General features: G+C 34.4%; 1 protein-coding gene across 1 annotated transcript; it reads left to right on the top strand.

Annotated features, from left to right (window-relative positions):
• Positions 1-2490: 2490 nt before the first annotated feature.
• LOC145672530 (uncharacterized) lies at positions 2491-11344 on the top strand. Its single transcript, XM_081741691.1, has 2 exons — positions 2491-2829; positions 11186-11344. Exons 1-2 carry the CDS (start codon positions 2491-2493, stop codon positions 11342-11344), a joined length of 498 nt encoding a protein of 165 aa, XP_081597817.1.
• Positions 11345-18212: the final 6868 nt, after the last annotated feature.

Here is an 18212-nt window from a genome sequence, read left to right as displayed (position 1 = left end):
GAATTGGGGTCGAGTTCCGAGTCGACTCGAGCCAAATCCGGTGTGTAGTTTCAGTACATTCTTCAAGTATATTACATAGACAGTATAATTATTATCAATGACACTACTACTACTACAATTTATATTATTATTATTATTATTATTATTATTATTATTATTATTATTATTATTATTATTATTATTATTATTATTCAAGATGGCGCCGACTGAAGAAACATGTGGTCTATGCCTCAGACCATTTTTCGGTAAACAACTAATATTAGCATGTTGTTTGTGTAAAATTAGATTTCATGTAAAGAACTGTCTAAAATTTGGACGTATTGAATATGACTTGTATTTCTTCAATGGTAAATCTACGTATAAATGTCAGAATTGCATTAGGAATAGAGATGAGAATGTGACCATTACTCCGACCACAACGAAGCAGTTTGGACCTCGAAAAGAAGATCAAAATCTGAATTCCGATGCTGAGATAAGTGAAGCTGAAGATATAGAAGAGAAATCAGATTCGATTTTAAGCCATAAAGAACAGAACTGCTCTACTTGTTGTGTCGAAGTGAAAAATAAGCTATATGAGGTTTTAGTTATGTTAAGTGATATTAGTGAAAAATATGATTCCTTGAAGGCTGAACTGATATCGATGAAACAGGAAAATATAAAATTAAATGAGTTGCTATCAGCTAATAATAAAGCTCGTACATTTGCTGAAGTGATAAATAGTTCAATACCCTCTGATCAAAAAAAAAAAAAGGTGCAAGGTGATTCTATGAATGTCATGGTCAAGGACAATGAAGCACCCTCTAACAGTTTACAACAGGAAACAAGTCTTGGTGAATGGAAGCTGGTAACCAAACGCCTAAGGCGAAACAACCAAGAACTTCCGAGTGGAACAAAAACTACAACCTTATCTGACTCTGACAACAGGAATCGTAATACTTTAATGCAAGGAAAGAATGCCACGGGCAAACTGAAAGTAAACAAAAAAGGTCCTCGTACGTCTGCACTGTTTGTGACGAGACTCGATCCTAGTGTTTCGTGTAAAGATCTCTCTGCATTTGTGAAGGAAAGTGCTAATGTTAATGTTACTAAATGTGTACAGTTAAAAACAAAACACAGTAGTTATTCTTCGTTTTATGTAGCTGTAGAAGAAAATGATTTTGATTGTGTCTATAATCCAAATGTCTGGCCAGATGGTGTCTTATTTACTAAATTTATGGGTCGACTAAAGGAAGAAATTGTGTGCCATGAAGTAAGAGCTGAGAAGGTGGATAGTAAAGGTAAATAAATAGCATAAACTAATATAAAATAAGTATGACGCACTTGCGATTATATTATCAAAATGCTAATGGAATTAATACGAAAGAGAAGGTATTTATAGATGAAGTAAATTGTAAAGACTTTGATATTTATTGTATCACTGAAACTTGGTTAAAAGAAAGGAATCAACACTTTGTACAATTATCAAATAATTACAATACTATACGTAAAGATAGAAACTTGGCACTAGTAAACAAGACTAAGGGTGGGAGCTGTATAGTTATCATAAAAAAGGAATATGCATATGAAATTATAACTCCCCCAGATGATATTCTTGATATTATTATAGTTAAAGTTTTAATCCCTGACAACAAGCCATTATTATTGTGCTTGCATTATATTCCCCCTGACTTACCATTAAAGAATTTTATTAACTATTGTGAATGGTTAACCACTTTTCTAATAACAAGAAATTGTAACCTCATAGTTTTAGGTGATTTTAACGTAGGTGGAATAGATTGGGCTACTGGAACTATAACCACATATAACTACTACACTATGAAAAAAGCTGACAAAGTAATTGAACTAAGTAATATACTTAATCTAAAACAATTGAATAGGTCGTATGATCCTAATAGGAAAGATAAAGTTCTAGACCTGTTGCTAACCAACATGGATAATAGTTCCATTGTGTATGATGTCCCACCTTTAATAAAAATTGACCGCTTCCATCCACCTTTTGTTTTTGAATGGGAAATAATTAAAAGTAATAATAACAATCAAGACAATATCTCTAACCAAACAAAAGTTTTTGATTTTAAGAATGCTGACTTCTTAGGTGTATATCAGGGTATCAAGGCAATTAATGAATTGAATATAGATACAATTGATATTAATACTATGACCAACAGTTTTTATGATAGGATATATAATGTTCTAGATACTTGTGTACCTAAGAAAGTAGTCATTAATAAACCTAAGTTTAAAGACCCCTGGATGAATAGGGAACTGAAAACTTTAATAAATAAGAAAACTAAATGTTTCGTCAAAGCAAGACAAACCAATGACAGTATGTGGTACCAAAAGTATTCTGCATTACGTAAAATTGTAAAAAAGAAATATCTAGAAGCGAGAAAGGCCTATTATCTTAGTTTAGAAAACAACATTGTTAGTGACAATAAGGTATTCTGGAAAGTATTTAAAAACTCAGATGACAAAAAATTACCTAATGAAATGAAATATAATGATACAGTCGCTACTGCACAGACTGATGTTGTGGAGCTGTTTAAAGACATGTTCAGTGAAAATTTTAATTTGGGACTAAGTCATGTAAATGGCCATAACATGTATTCTACATTACCTATTTGTAGCGGAGATATAATTAATATACCTAATATTTCTGAATCGGATGTCCTTAGTGCAATTAAACAGATCAATGGAAGTACCTCTCCTGGTCCAGATAACATACCGTACTATATAATAAAAGCATGTGGTACTGAGTTGTCATCCATTCTAGCAAATATATTGAATGAATCACTCAGATGTGGAGAGTTTCCATCGACATGGAAACAAGTATATATTGTACCTGTACATAAAACAGAAGATAACAATAATATGAAAAATTATAGGCCAATCACATTAGTTAATGCATTTAGTAAGATATTTGAAATAATAATACACAACCATATATACTTTAATGTAAAAAATAAAATGACTGAATTTCAGCATGGGTTTTATAAAGGCAGATCAATTGTTACGAATCTTGTACACTTTACAGATTTTACGTACTTAGCTCTTAAAAATAGACTACAGGTTGACACTATATATATTGATATGTCAAAGGCTTTTGACTCTATAGAACATGAACTTCTAGTTCGTAAATTATCCAATGTTGGTCTATCCTCTCAGTATATTCGATGGTTCCAAAGTTATTTATCAAACAGAACATATAGAGTGAAAATTGGTCATGTAACTTCCAGTATTGGCTGTATAAAGAATGGTATACCTCAGGGATCTCCTTTAGGACCACTTCTTTTTTCATTATTTATTAATGACCTGACGGAAAAAGTTAAATTCTCAAATATATTATTATATGCTGATGATTTGAAGTTATTTAGAATAGTGAATAGCGAATACGATAACTACTTACTTCAAAAAGACTTGGATAGTATTAGTATATGGTTTAAAAATAATCTACTGAAAATAAACTGTAATAAAACTAAGTTTATTTCATATACCAATAAGACGCAATACTATGTTAGCAAATATGTCATAGATGGAATATCCCTGCAGAAAGTTGAAAAGATTAAAGATCTAGGCATAATATTTAACATGAATATGAAATTCAATTATCATATTAATGACATAGTAAATAAAACACGAAAGACTATAGGGTTTGTTTTTAGACAGTGGCCTGAGTTTAAAAATGCAAATACATATGTCTACCTATTTAAGGTACTTGTAAGACCCAGATTAGAATTTGGTGCAATTATATGGAATAATATATCCACAACATTATGTAGCAAAATTGAATCGGTTCAAAAATGTTTCATTAGGCTATTGTGTAGAAATAAGAAAAAAGATTACTACTCTCATAGTTATGATTACTGGAACAAATACTGGGGGTTGCAAGAATTACATGTAAGAAGAAAAATGATAGAGAAAAACTTTATTCAGAAAATTTTAGATAATAGATATAGTAGTGAATACTGCCTACATAATATAGGTATAAGGGTACCAACATATAATCTTAGAAGAGCATCGGAAGTGGTTCCCATGAATAAAAATTCTATAATCTTAAGAAAACTGACAAGTTCTTTTAACATATTATCGGGATAATTGTATTTATTGAACAGACGTATAGATTTTAATAGGTATGTATATTTTTATAGTATATTTGTATGTTTGACGGTATCCTTGTTTTAAGGACAATTTTAAGATAATTGACTAACTATTTTAATGAAGAATGAAATAATTATGTTTGTCCAGACAGATAAAAATTCTATAATTTTAAGAAAAGTGAGAATTTCTTTTAATATATTATCGGGATAATTGTATTTATTGAACAGACGTATAGATTTTAATAGGTATGCATATTTTTTATAGTATATTTGTATGTCTGACGGTATCCTTGTTTTAAGGACAATTTTAAGATAATTGACTAGCTATTTTAATGAAGAATGAAGTAATTATGTTTGTTCAGACAAGACACAAGTCATAAAATTATGTGTACATTATAGGATAAACAATGACCTCCTATCGTCGAAACAAATGTATTATTAATATTAAAAGGAATATAAGATGTGTGTTATAACCCTTAGTTCTATGACTAAGTGCTGTATTTTTGCTATCTGGCTGTTCATGGCACTAAAAATAAATATATTATTATTATTATTATTATTATTATTATTATTATTATTATCAGGGCCCGGATCTAGTTGACCTAAACTTTTCTCAAAAGTGACCTATAAAATGACACTAAAATTCCTGTAAAATGGCCCTAAAATTCACAAAAAGTGACTTTAAACTTGCGTTTTTAAAAACTTTTACTTCGTTAAACATGGTAATTTTTTGAATATCTATTGAATTTTAAATATCATTTCTGTCATTTTCAAAAGTTTTGTTTCAATTAGCTGCAGCCCAACGGTGTGTTCAATGATAAGTCAAACTTGTATTGTACTGTAAGTACTGAAAGTGTCAATTCACTCGTGAGTTGAAACTAGGAAGTAAAGTTCAGTATAAGTTTGAAACTAGGAATCAAAGTTCGCAAGTGTAGACTGTATACACGAGAATAATAGATAAAAAAGTTTAAAATCTTTGAACGCCTTCCAATTTATTTTTTAGTTATTTACCTGATCATATCTCATGTGGTCAACAACCCAAACCCATGTGTTTCACCACCTACCAACCCCCATCCCTCGTCAACCAACTACAGCTTAGTATTCATGAGCTTGTTAGGAATGCATTTTTTCCACCCCAATAGTCAGGAATCAAGAAAGATATAATTTAACTTCGTGTTCTTCAAATCCGTAAACAGTGTTCATTTTAAGATTTCTTTATGTAGAAGAAAAAGAATAAAAAGACCATAAGTGACCTAAAAGTTACCTTAAAATATTAAAAAATGACATAAAACTTCAAAACGGCAAAAAGTGACAAAATGTTGACCATAAAAAGATATATTTTTAGAACCTAGAGTTGATGAATAACGTTTTTATTTCAACTTGCCTTGTCCTATGCGTAATAGGAAAAAGTTGACTTGTCAACAAAATCCGGGCCCTGATTATTATTATTATTATTATTATTATTAATAATAATAATAATAATAATAATAATAAACTTTATTTTACGTGCTGAGAACAGCTAAAATACAGCAAAAATACAGCACTTTGTCTTATTCTACATTATTTTAGCAATGAATATATAATACTAGTGATAAAATTATGATTACATCTATATCATTAATTATTAATAATAAAAACATTGACAGTGCAGTGTACGTCAATTATTAAAACAAAGAAGTGTCAAAAATTAAAAGTAATAAAATAAAATAAAATAAAAATAAAAAGTACTAAGTTACGTATATTTAAAATTCTAAAATAAAGTCATATTTTAAGATATGCATTCATTATAGCTTTCTAAAATCCTACAGATTAAAATATGTTTTCTATTATGCGGTTGCAATAAAATTTTTGCCCTTGTACCATATGTTGGAACTTTAAAATCAACATTTTTAAAAATATAGTATGAGGTATATTGGTTGTCAAGTAACTTTCCTACAAATACAGATTCAATCAATTTTCTCCTGTCAGCCAGTCGTTCCAAATTAAAATACGTTATCCAATGTTCATACGTGCTAGAATAATAGTCAAGTCCTAACTTAAAACAAAGTATTCTAATAAAACACTTTTGCACCATCTCGAGTTTGTTTACGAGAGTTTTTGTTAGGCTGTTCCAAGTCACTGATGCATATTCTAGTTTCGACCTTACCAGTAATTTATATAAGAGTACATATGTATTTGATTGACAGAAAGCAGGCCATTGATTAAACAGGTAACCAATTATTTTTCTTGCTTCATTACATACATTTTGTATATGATCACCAAAGCTTAGTGACCTGTCAAATGTTACACCTAAATCCTTTATTGTGTCAACTTTCTGTATTACAGTACCTTGTATTTCGTATTGACTTACATAGTATTGCGATTTGTTACTGTAGGTCATGCACTTAGTTTTCAGACAATTGATACTCATACCGTTATCCTTGCACCACATAATGATTCTATTTAAGTCATCTTGTAGCCTATCGTTGTCCTCAATATTATTTACTACACTAAAAAGCTTAATGTCATCAGCATAAAGTAAAACCTTTGAATGATTTAAGACTGTTGGTAAGTCATTAATAAAAATAGAGAAAAGTAATGGGCCCAGAGGAGAACCTTGAGGAACACCGTTACTAATACTGGCTGAATCTGACATGACATTTCCAATTTTAATTTGGTATGTTCTACCAGTCAAATAGCTTTCAAAAAATTTTAGGTACAAGGGTGTTACACCTGTATTTGACAGTTTTTTTAACAGCAATCTATGGTCAACTGAATCAAAAGCTTTACTCATGTCAATGTATATGACATCAGTTTGTGATCTACTTTTCATTGCATAGTAGATAAAATCCGTTATTTCACAGAGATTGGTTACAACTGATTTCCCTTTATAAAAGCCATGCTGTGATTTTTGCAATATATTTTTTACATTAAAAAACAAGTGTTTGTGAATGATGGTTTCAAAAATTTTAGAAAATATGTTCAATAAGGTTATCGGCCTGTAGTTGTTCGGATTTAACTTGTCATTATTCTTGTAAACCGGTACCACATGTACATGTTTCCATTTAGATGGGAATGACCCTGTTCTTAATGAGGTATTGTATATTTTTGACAAGACTGGGGCTATTTCTTTCGAACATGCTTTAAGGATATAATTTGGAAAGCTCCCAGGTCCTGAAGATGCTAATGGCCGAAGTTTGCCTATTACTTCAGTAACATCATTTTCACATATTACTGGAATCGTTATATTATTGCTGTTCAGATTACTAACTACAGCACAATCTAGGGTATTAACTTTTAATAATAATAATAATAATAATAATAATAATAATAATAATAATAATAATAATAATAATAATGTATATAAAGAGAAATATAGGTGGTTTGTATTTGAATATTAAAAAACTAGTTGATTTCCAACCTCGGTAGTCGTGAAGTCTAGGAGTCAAGGACATTGTTCACGAGCTTCTGAATTTGGGTTGAGGGTCTAGATTGAGTATTCGGGCTCGAGGCAAACACTGTTAAAAGTTATAGGGCACTGGTCAAATATCTTCAAAACTGCTCGGCCCGGGTTTAGACTTGTCAACGACTCGAGCAGCTCGGCTCACAGCTTATTCACTATCGACCCGAACCGAGAAATGAGCCGAGCCAACAGCTCACCCAACTGACTCGGCTCTGTTGACCCGAACCGAGCATATGGCTCATCCCTACCACCCTACCATCCCTACCATCCGATGGTTCACCCCAAGTGAACCGGCTGGAGCTATCTCAGTTGAGCCGAGCCGAGCTGAGCTTGTTATAAAAAATCTCTTGTGGTCTCGTTATCGAGACGAGACGAGATGCGAGCAGTGTCGCCTCTCGTGACCAACGCTAAAAGTATTCCATGGTTTTCGTTTTCCTGTGTAATCAGGCCATGATTTCAAGACAACTTAAAACGAACGAGCCATTTATCCAACTCGACTGGACTCAAAACTCGACGCGAAAAATTGAATCGGCTTGGAACTCGACTCGAGGATATTACCCTTGACTTGACTCGAAACTCGACTTGAATTCGAGTCAAGTCGAGTTTTAGCTTGACTCATGTTCATCCCTATGCGTTAGAAAAAATGGTTGCTTATTATTATTCTGCTAAACTAATTATATAATAATAACAATATTGTTATGTAAAATTAAAAATAAAGAATATAGGGAAACATTACACTACTCTATAATCAACGGGATTCTGGGATAAGCAAACTGATCTGAAAGAACTCCAATATTACATGCATCAACAAACTATTTTCTAGGAATAAAGTAGGCCTGCTCATCAGAACACCTGATATTCATATTAACCCCTTACTGTAAATCGTTAATTATGGCACCCTTGTTGTTGATAAATATTTTCCACCGGGGCACTTCAGACACTTTACTTTCAAATTCTGTCCACCATCATCCTCAGCTCTTAAGAAAAAAGTATTCTTTCAAATGTTCGAACGGTAAAATATTTTCGTTCTCCATCTTTATAAACACAACACCAATCAAAGTAAAATAGACTACCGGTATCACTGCACTCCTAGTTCACTCACTGAATGTATTGATTTTGAGCTGTCAAAATCTACGACAGAATCTTTCAGGTGCTTGCAATCAATACACGTAATTTCCCTAAGGCTGTCCTCATCTTCAAAAAACAGCAAGTGGCACTACGAACTTCTCTGTTTCTGTGTGTGTGTGTGTGACTGTCGGTCACTGACATACGTAGTTCATGCTCGATTGTTTCATTCTGAGAAATTCAGTTACAGGAAAGAAACATTTGTTTCCGAAAAAAATTTACATATATTGTAGTTACTCATCCGAAATGTAACGCGAAAAAAGTAACGCAAACTAGGTACGTTACTTAAAAATTTGTAACGCGTTACCGTTACAGTTACTTTGGAAAAAATGTAACGCGTTACTAAGAAACGTTACTTAAAAGTAACGCGTTACTAAGAAACGTTACTTAAAAGTAACGCGTTACTTGCGTTACGTTACTTCCCAATACTGCCCATACACCAGAGATGAACGCTCTATCATTGAGCCACCGCGTCCCTACACGAAACATTGCGTTTGAATAATAAAGAGTGCACAGTGTAACGTTAAAATACTATAGTACGTTACATTGTGTTGTAATGTATTGTGTCTACTGAAAACACTATTGTGGTATCAAAATGTTACACTGTACACTGCTTTGGTTAATAAATTTACATCATTCCCAACGGGTATCACTTTGATCGCAGGATACATACAGAAGTGGCTTCAAGGAAAGTCGTGACGCAAGTTCTCATTGAAATAACAGTGAAAAAGCCAAAAATTGAGTTAGAACAATAAACAGTATACAGTGTAACGTTTCAATGTGTTACCAGTGTCTTCATCATACACAAGAATACTTTTTTAGTATTCTCTCTAATGAAGAAATTGCTACAGTATCGAAATGTTACATTGCATATTGCTTTTGTAAATATGTTTCTGCTTTGTTCATATCCACAGGGTAAATGCAGAAGTGACCTCAAGGAGAGTCGTGATGCAAAATTACATCATTGAAAACATTGGAGAATCGCGATAAAATATTTTAAACAAAAACAGAGAACTATACAGCATAACATTTTGATATTATAATAGACTATCATCAGATACAAGAGTACTATTGAAGTGTTCTTGCGTCTGATAAAGATAGTGCTATAGTGTCGAAATATTACCCTTTGTATTACTTTTATTAGGAGTGCGAGTACTTCGTTCTTAAATAGTATCAGTTTAATGTATATTCACAGAATGTACCCAGGAGTACCCTCAAAGATGATCATGACGCCAACAGCGTCATTGAAACTATAGGGGAGTTGCGAGAAAATTGTAAAATCAAAACAGTATTCAGTATTACATTTTGATACTATAGTAGTATCATCACCAGACACAATTTTTTTATAGTACTCTTGTGTCTAATGAAGATACTGAAATAGTCAAAACATGACAATGTACACTAGTTTTACTAAGAGTGTGCATACCTTCTTCAAAATTAGTAACAGTTTAATACGATGTTCACAAAGCCAAATAATCATTTGACACAAATATTAACATTTTCCATAAAAATTAGTATAGAAAATCTGTAATTAGTCAAAAAGCATGTGTCAGGAGAATTTAGAGGTCATGATGCGCTATGCAATACGATTTAATTACCAGGTTTAAATAGAGTAGGGTGTCCATATTTCGGATAGGTTCCTATTTTCGGATACATTAATATCTCACCACAATACACCAGCACAGACGTGGCAACGATGCGAACTAGTGAGCCCTGGCGATGTTGTGTTGTCAAGAAGGTGCTGGACGTGTAAGCTGCGTGTGAACTTTGTAGGGACAGTTCCTTTGTTTTCCACATTTTCGTTATATTTTGCTGGTGTAACTTAGCACATCAAACTTGAAGGTGAATATGGAATGGATTGTGTGCATGCTTGTACTTAGAATAGCTATTGCAGATAAATATGAGTATGTTGTTTGTCAAGTCGAGTGTTCGGTAACAGCACATAGTAGCCATCTCTGGAAGTTGACGTGGTTTCCCAATTTCGGATACAGAATGAGGTCCTAATTTCAATTATCCGAAATTAAGCGTCCTTTTAAAAATACTAAATATTGCATCCCTCTTGCAGATGTCTGGACGCAAAAGGTCATGGTCCATGGGCAATATCGAAAAAGCCATCGACACTGTGAAGAAGAAGGAAATGGAGTTTCTGAAGGCTTCCAAAGTGTTTGAAGTTCCTAGGTCAACTCTCTTAGATCATATCAAATGTGCAAACATTCAGTAACGTTTCCAATCACGAATTGGCCGTAAATGTGCCTTAGGAACTAAGCTTGAAGAAGAACTCTGGATATTTTACAATAACGGATGAACGTTTTTATGGACTTAGGCGTCGAGATGTTCGTATTCGCCTATAAGCTTGCGGTGAAGAACAACAGTAAACACTCATTCTCATCAAGAACTAACATTGCTGGCAAAAAATGGTTAAGGAAGTTTTTGACCCGTACCCTAACCACTCTTTTCGAAAAACAAAGCACGTTTCACTTGCAAGAGTTAAAACTTTTACAAAAGTTTTTATTTTTTTTAGCTGTTGCGGCCGGAATTGCAAAAAGTGAACTTCGAGTCATCAAAAGTGTACAGTGTGGATGAAACTGGTATATCCATTGTCCAAGGTACACGCTCGCAAGGTCTCAGTGTTAAAGAGAAACGTCAGACTGCGAGACTGTCCTCAGCTGAACGATTGTGACATGCATGAATGCTTGTGGTGCATAGTTCCTCCTCCAATTGTTGTTCCGCGCGTGGGTATGAAACCTGAATTCCTACATGGAACATCACTAGGGACTGTAGCAGCATGCCACCCCTCGGGTTAGATCTAAATCCATATTTTCACACAAAGGTTTGAACATTTCGTTAAAGTTGTAAAACTATCATCTAGCGATCCTGTTGTGCTCATATGCACATACTGGATGGGCACTATTCACACACCCGTAACCTGGACATTATCCACCTAGGATGGACCAATGGTGTCATTATTTTGTGCTTGCCACCCCACTCGACGCACAAGCTCCAACCTCTGGATGTGAGTTTTATGGGTCTATTTAAGCAGTTCTATTCACAGGAAATCGATTTCTGGCTCGATAATCACCCGTTTAAGTCGGTTTCTATGTCTGATGTTGGTGCGATTTTCGGTAAAACCTACGTACGAGCTACAAGTACGCAAGCTGCAATTAGCTACAACTGCTCTCTTCTTTCCTTGCTTTATATTTGCTATCATTTGTGTAACATAATCAATGCTACTAAACCATGTTTATCGTCTATCAATGTTATTTGAAATCTTATCCGAAATTATTCCCTGTTCAGCGTTAGCTCTAAATTCCGATAAACAAAATATTTGTATCCTTCCGCTTGTCACAATTACGATTGGCTAGTGATGTATCACTCCCACTCTCCACGGGGAGGAGCAAATTATACACGTGCATTTTGACAATACTGTCTCGTGTTGTTCAGATACTTACAGCAGCAGCAGAAAAGAAAGAAAAAAACTCGAAAGATTTTTTAAAAAGTTGAATTTCGCTGGTAAACAATTGTTGCTTAGTGAGTAAAGGTTTGCGTCGTTGGTGTTTCACCACAACGCTCGCGGAACCGGGATTCATGCCAGCCATCTTTCAGACTTTAAAAGCAGAACATGCCTTCACAGTTGAATTGGCGCCATAATTACCGCGCTTGTTTAGTGTTTATTTCTATTGTTGCATTAACCACACTCGATTGCAGTAATATTAGATAATCTGCATTATATTTTTGTCTTTTATAATAATGTAGTAGTTTTATGTGGAGCTTCATAGTGAAAATAATAATCAAATCATATGAACTATTTTGCGGAGGAACACAAGCGTCGGTAGTCCAACAGCAAATCAGCTAGATTTAGTTTCACGTGGCTTTGTTTATCGCAGTTTAGAGCTTAGGCCGAACAGGAAATAGGCACCGCCATATCCGAAATTGGGAAACCAAAATGATGAATGATGTACGGTTTCATAATATACGGTACGGTTTTATTGCTTTTGTACGGTTTCATAATATACCATATACAAGGTCTGAATATTTATCTGTGGACTCCATCATGCCATCTTTACTTTCATTAATCTATAAACTTTTGTTTTTCATCGCTGACATCTTGTGTTTTGCTATTGGTATGCACGTGACACAGCTCTATTGCTTAAGTATCGAAATATGGGCATCTACCCTAATGTTGTACCTTAATTATTGATCATACAGTTTTCAGTAAATATGTCTTCTTCACATGTTCTATGTTTCAAGTTGTTCCACGACAAACATTTTACGCAAGTAATCTGAATATATTTATTACTCTTATGTCATTGCATGAGATTCCACAGTAATAGCAAATACTATCGTCTGAGTACTTGAAAGTAGGATTACCGAAGAACCGAGACAAGATAGAATTTTTGTGACGAGACAAACTTTACCAATAAAAATAAATATATTTCCCGAAACAAGATTTCACTTGTACGTATATGGGATAAAGGGTATAGTTTACTACTTTGGATCTTAGAAATAGGATAACTTGTATACGTTAATGTGCGGGAGCTCCTCCGTGGCTAAGCGGTTAGCGTATGCGCCTTTGGCGTGGGAGACCCGGGTTCGATTCCCGGCGGGAGCTCATGTGGTTCGGATTCCACGTTAATCAGTAGGTCCACGTCTCATATAGCCTCGCTGCTGAATGGGACGTAAAACTCAAAATCAACTCAACTCAAGTTAATGTGCGGATAGAAGATTACTTTTAAAATGAACAAGTGAGTTTCGTTTCACAGTGTGAAACTATAGTAGACTTTTAAACTATGGGGATTCAATACACAAACTTGAACTAATACATCTAAAAGTACTGGTTGCAAGAGATTAGTAAGATCAAAGATAGAACTTCTTTCTTTCTTTCTTGGACGACGAATCCATATCAAAAAGCAATTATTCGCTTTGACCTACTAGTTTTCTTCTGTGGTGATAAAGAACCGGAAATCGTTAATTTGAACCACTTCCGGATTGAATAAATAGTTAAAGGAGGAGACAGGACGTACTCTTGAGATTCTGAATGAATCGATTGTAGAAAACTACATCTTGATATTGGTCTACGAAAATCAGTATCGAAATCGGAAATAGTACCAAGTAAATCTCAACTACTTCCGGTTTCAGTAGAGAGTTTTGGCTTGTGATGTGGTATGTATTCTCAAGATTACATAGTATGGTTAATTATATATAGCCGAAAATTATAGTTAACTCAAAATTTTAAAAGTGTAACATTGTCCAAATTCCATATTATATATATATATAATCAATCGATAGATTACAATGAGTTAAATAAAATGAAATGCTTACGGGGAAAGTATCATTGGTTTCCAGAAAATCGACTGAAACTAATTTTTATGGCGCTAAAAAGCCTGTCGTTTCCTGTAAATAATAATTCATTATCTTTATTTGTTTATTTACTGTATATTGATTTATATACTGTATGAATAAAAAAGCACATTTGTTAAGTTGCAGATGCAGATAAGATTTGTTTTTATTAAGTTGTAGATTATAAATAGATTGTAGATAGCTCTAGATAGATTTGTCTTCTTCTAATGACGATACAGATATTCCTCGCGCTGACACAGACAATCCTTAAACTGACGCTTATATTCCTAACAACAACGCACTGTAACATATGACGTTTGTCTACGTATCAAAGAAAGTTCAAAAGATGTAACCAGACCTAAGATAGGCACCCTCATTCATTGTCTCACCCTTATTTTCGTAGATTAGGGTGAGGGAGACTGAGGGTGAATGTGAGTGAGGGTAAGAGCATCAACAATATTTGAGTGTGAGGACGAGTGAGTTGATTGAGTGTGAGTGTGAGGAAGTCGATTGAGGGTGAGTGTGGATGAGGGCGTGAATAATATTTGAGAGTGAGGGCGGATGAATAGGAGTATGGGAAAATTGATTGAGGGTGAGAGTGAGTGAGGGTTAGATAAATACCCATATCTGAACTAGACTATAAATAAAGAACTCATGCATGCAGGAATGTAAAGGAAATAATTGTTTTTTTTTTTAAAAAAAAGTACTTTGACTCTACTGAATTAAAATTAAGAATTCTTTATTTTTATATTTGGCAATTTAAAATTCAAAATATCTTCCTTTAGCCCGGTATCTGACAAAAATTGTATCACCCAGTGTGGGATCTTCATAACACTTAATCCTATGTAAAGTTATGTAATATGCGTAAATAATGTCACTTATGGAATTAATCGCTGTACGCGTGCATTAAGAGAGATAGAGTGAGTGTATTCGCAATGTTTTTGTGAGTGTATGTTTGTTTGATTTTTGTCAACACACCACCGCCATCCTTGAAAAAAAAATATTGCGTGCACTCCTGCTTGCATCATACCTTGTGGAGACGAGATATCCAGCACTCTAGCTTCGTAGATAACATTATTTCTAAGTTGCAACAGCGCTGCTGCTCGTCCGTGCCGTGACGAATTTCCCTACCTTTACGTTTTGAATCACTTTGTTCGAAGTTCAATAGCGAACTATGAAAAGACATCAAAAAAGTATATACGAAGTTGTACACACACACACACACACACACACACACACACACACACATACATATATATAATCATTTACAAACAAACATTAATGAAACCTACATTTGTTTTACGTTTTGACAAGATTATTTCTGAAGTTGGATTCTTAAAATTCAACTTCTTTGTAACACTCCGCACGATATTTTTTTTTTTCAGAAAAGGAAAAGCAAGAGGAAATGTTGATAACGAACTGAATAATGGCAGTGTTTAAACAAAAATCAACACATCGACCTGTACAAAAGTGGAAGTCAAAACGGCAAAGTTCAGTGATCATTTGTAGAGTTAAGGAACACGATGATTTCTATAGAAACTCTGCCTGTGAAGCATTCATATCTAAAATGTTTCATCTGTTTTCCAACTCCCAGCTTTTTGTTTCTAACCTCAAAAGGACGTTCTCAGATGGAGCTTTTGGAAGAGATGATGATGATGATGAATGTGTGTGTGTGTGTGTGGCTTTCAAACGAACAAACTTCCAAAAGTTTCAAAAGCCTTCGTTCGTTGCTCTACATCTAACTGATAATGCTTAACTCTAAGGAGGAAGAACTCATGCTCTTTGCACCTTCCCTCTCTCTTTCTCTCCCTTTTACACCAATATGGAAAAGAAAATAAGTAATGATCGTTGTTCAGGTAAACAAGCACTTGACATGGTAAATCTTTGTTTCCGGAGTAAAATATACATAATATTTTTAAAACAAATTGAATTTTGTATATTGTAATCGAATTAAAAGAATTTACTAATGTATTGTTACCACCTTCATATTAATTGAAAAATAATCACATAGATTCATACATTAACATGCTTTACACTAACAAAATTACAAGTAATATATGCGTCACTGTTAGAGGACTGTATTTTCACTGTCTTTTATGAACGACAATAATACGCATATTAGATGTATCAAAAACATAATATGCATGTACAGAATAGACAAAGTAAATGATCTAAAAAGAAGCCAAACCTTAAAAACTTGCATATTGCAAGCAAACAATCCAAGCAGTTCTGAGAGCGTGTTATCATAAAGACAAAAAGTGAACGCTGTTAGCTAATAGGGAACGTTTCAGATTTGTACGCATACGTTCCTCATTTTGTCATGAGTTCGAATCCACCTATGATTTTTGTAAAGAACTCGCGTTTTCTCGAAAAAGAAAACTGATCAATGAACGTATTATATATATATATATATATATATATATATATATATATATATATATATATATATATATATATATATATATATATATATATATATAGTGACTGGTAATTCGATGCATACCTTGCAAGGGGATATTCTATAAGTACTTTGTAAAATTTTCACCTATATGAACCGGGGATCGCAAAACAATAGTTTCTAAGTAATTTGCACATGTGTGATTTCTTTGAAATCCGTCGGCTAACGAGGGGTGCGCGAGAAAGTTTTACCTGACTCACTTCCACATATCGTACAACGATGGAATTTTATATGTATGTCATGTGTTAATATGCAATTCGTAACTCTGCACCGTTGCCGTGTTATAGGTCCAAACGTGAAGTAAGGTGTAGTGGTCCAAAATCCATTAATTCACCTCAGAAAGCAGCGTCTCAACATTGGAAAAGTACTTGCCACTAGGAAATGACTACATGGTTGAGAACAGGTGGAACGAGGATGGTGTACGGTCAAGAGAAAACGCGAACTATGACGGATTTCATACGCAGCGTCGTTCATCTCTCTGGCCAACATTCAAGCAGTGAACGGGTGCGTTGTTTTCCAGGAGCTGAACATCTTCACAGAATCCCGCAACGCAAGCAGCAGTTAGGCATAGTATATCCAGGTAATTGCGGTACCTTTTGCCTGGAAAGCAAGTAGTAATAATCCACGCTGATCCCAAATATAAGTGATCATTACTTTGATCTCTCAGATTTAAACATGGACTTCCTTTGGTGGTGGCACATTGACGTGCTATCATTGGTTTGATTAGGTTTTTCCTAGTTTTCTTGACTCCCACCAGGCGAAAACTTAGATGGTGCCTTCTAGAAGGCCAGGACCAGTTGCTACCCATATCCTTGACCCATCTAAAAGTCCGATATGATCCCGGAGTTGGAGGTCCGAACCCTTCCTTGAGCCATTCTCTTCCATAAATACATAAAGAAAGAAAGAAATAGCAATCGAATACATCTCTTTAATAACCCAAAACAAAATTACGACCATTGCCGTACCATCTGCTAAAATGGCAGCCTAGTGTTACAAGTTTCCTACAAAAGGTAAAAATGTAAACCCTGGAAAGTTATAAAAAGAAAACATTTGAGTTACTAAAGCGATGTATTCTATTTCTATTTATTTATTTATGTAAGAGAATGACAAGGAAAGGTTCGGACCTCAAACTCCGGGATCACATCGGTCTTTCAGGTGGGTCTAGGATTTGGGGAAAAGCTGGCCCCGGCCTTCTAGAAGATACTATCTAAGCCTTCGCCTGGGGGGAGTGGAGAAAACCAGGGAAAACCTGGTCAAATCAATGACAACGTGCAAAGTACCATCACTAAAGGAAGTCCGTGTTTAACTCTGAGCGATCAAAGTGATGATCACGTTTATTTGGGATCAGCGTGGGGTATCACTACTTGCTTTCCAGGCAAAGGGTACCACAATTACTAGGACATACTATGCCTCACTGCTGCGTGCGTTGCGGAATTCTGTGAAATCCGAAAGGTGACAAAAAGGTGTTCACCTCCTGAAAAACAACGCACCCGTTCACTGCTCGATTGTTTCCAGACAGATACACGACGCTGCGTATGAAATCCATCATAGTTCGCGTTTTCTCTTGACCGCACCATCTTCATTCCACCTCTTCCCAACCATGTAGTCATTTCCTAAGGACAAGTACTTTTGCAAAGTTGCCATTATGCTTACTGAGGTGAATTAATGGATTTTGGACCACTACACCTTACTTCACGTTTGGAACTATAACAAAGCAACGGTGCAGAGTTATGAGTTGTACATTACCACATGA

This window comes from Thermobia domestica, chromosome 16, assembly GCF_964235325.1.
Source record: "Thermobia domestica chromosome 16, izTheDome1.hap1.1, whole genome shotgun sequence".
In the NCBI taxonomy this organism is placed as follows: Eukaryota; Metazoa; Arthropoda; class Insecta; order Zygentoma; family Lepismatidae; genus Thermobia; species Thermobia domestica.
The sequence above is the reverse complement of the archived record's forward strand: the minus strand, read 5'-3'. Positions and strand labels throughout refer to the sequence as shown.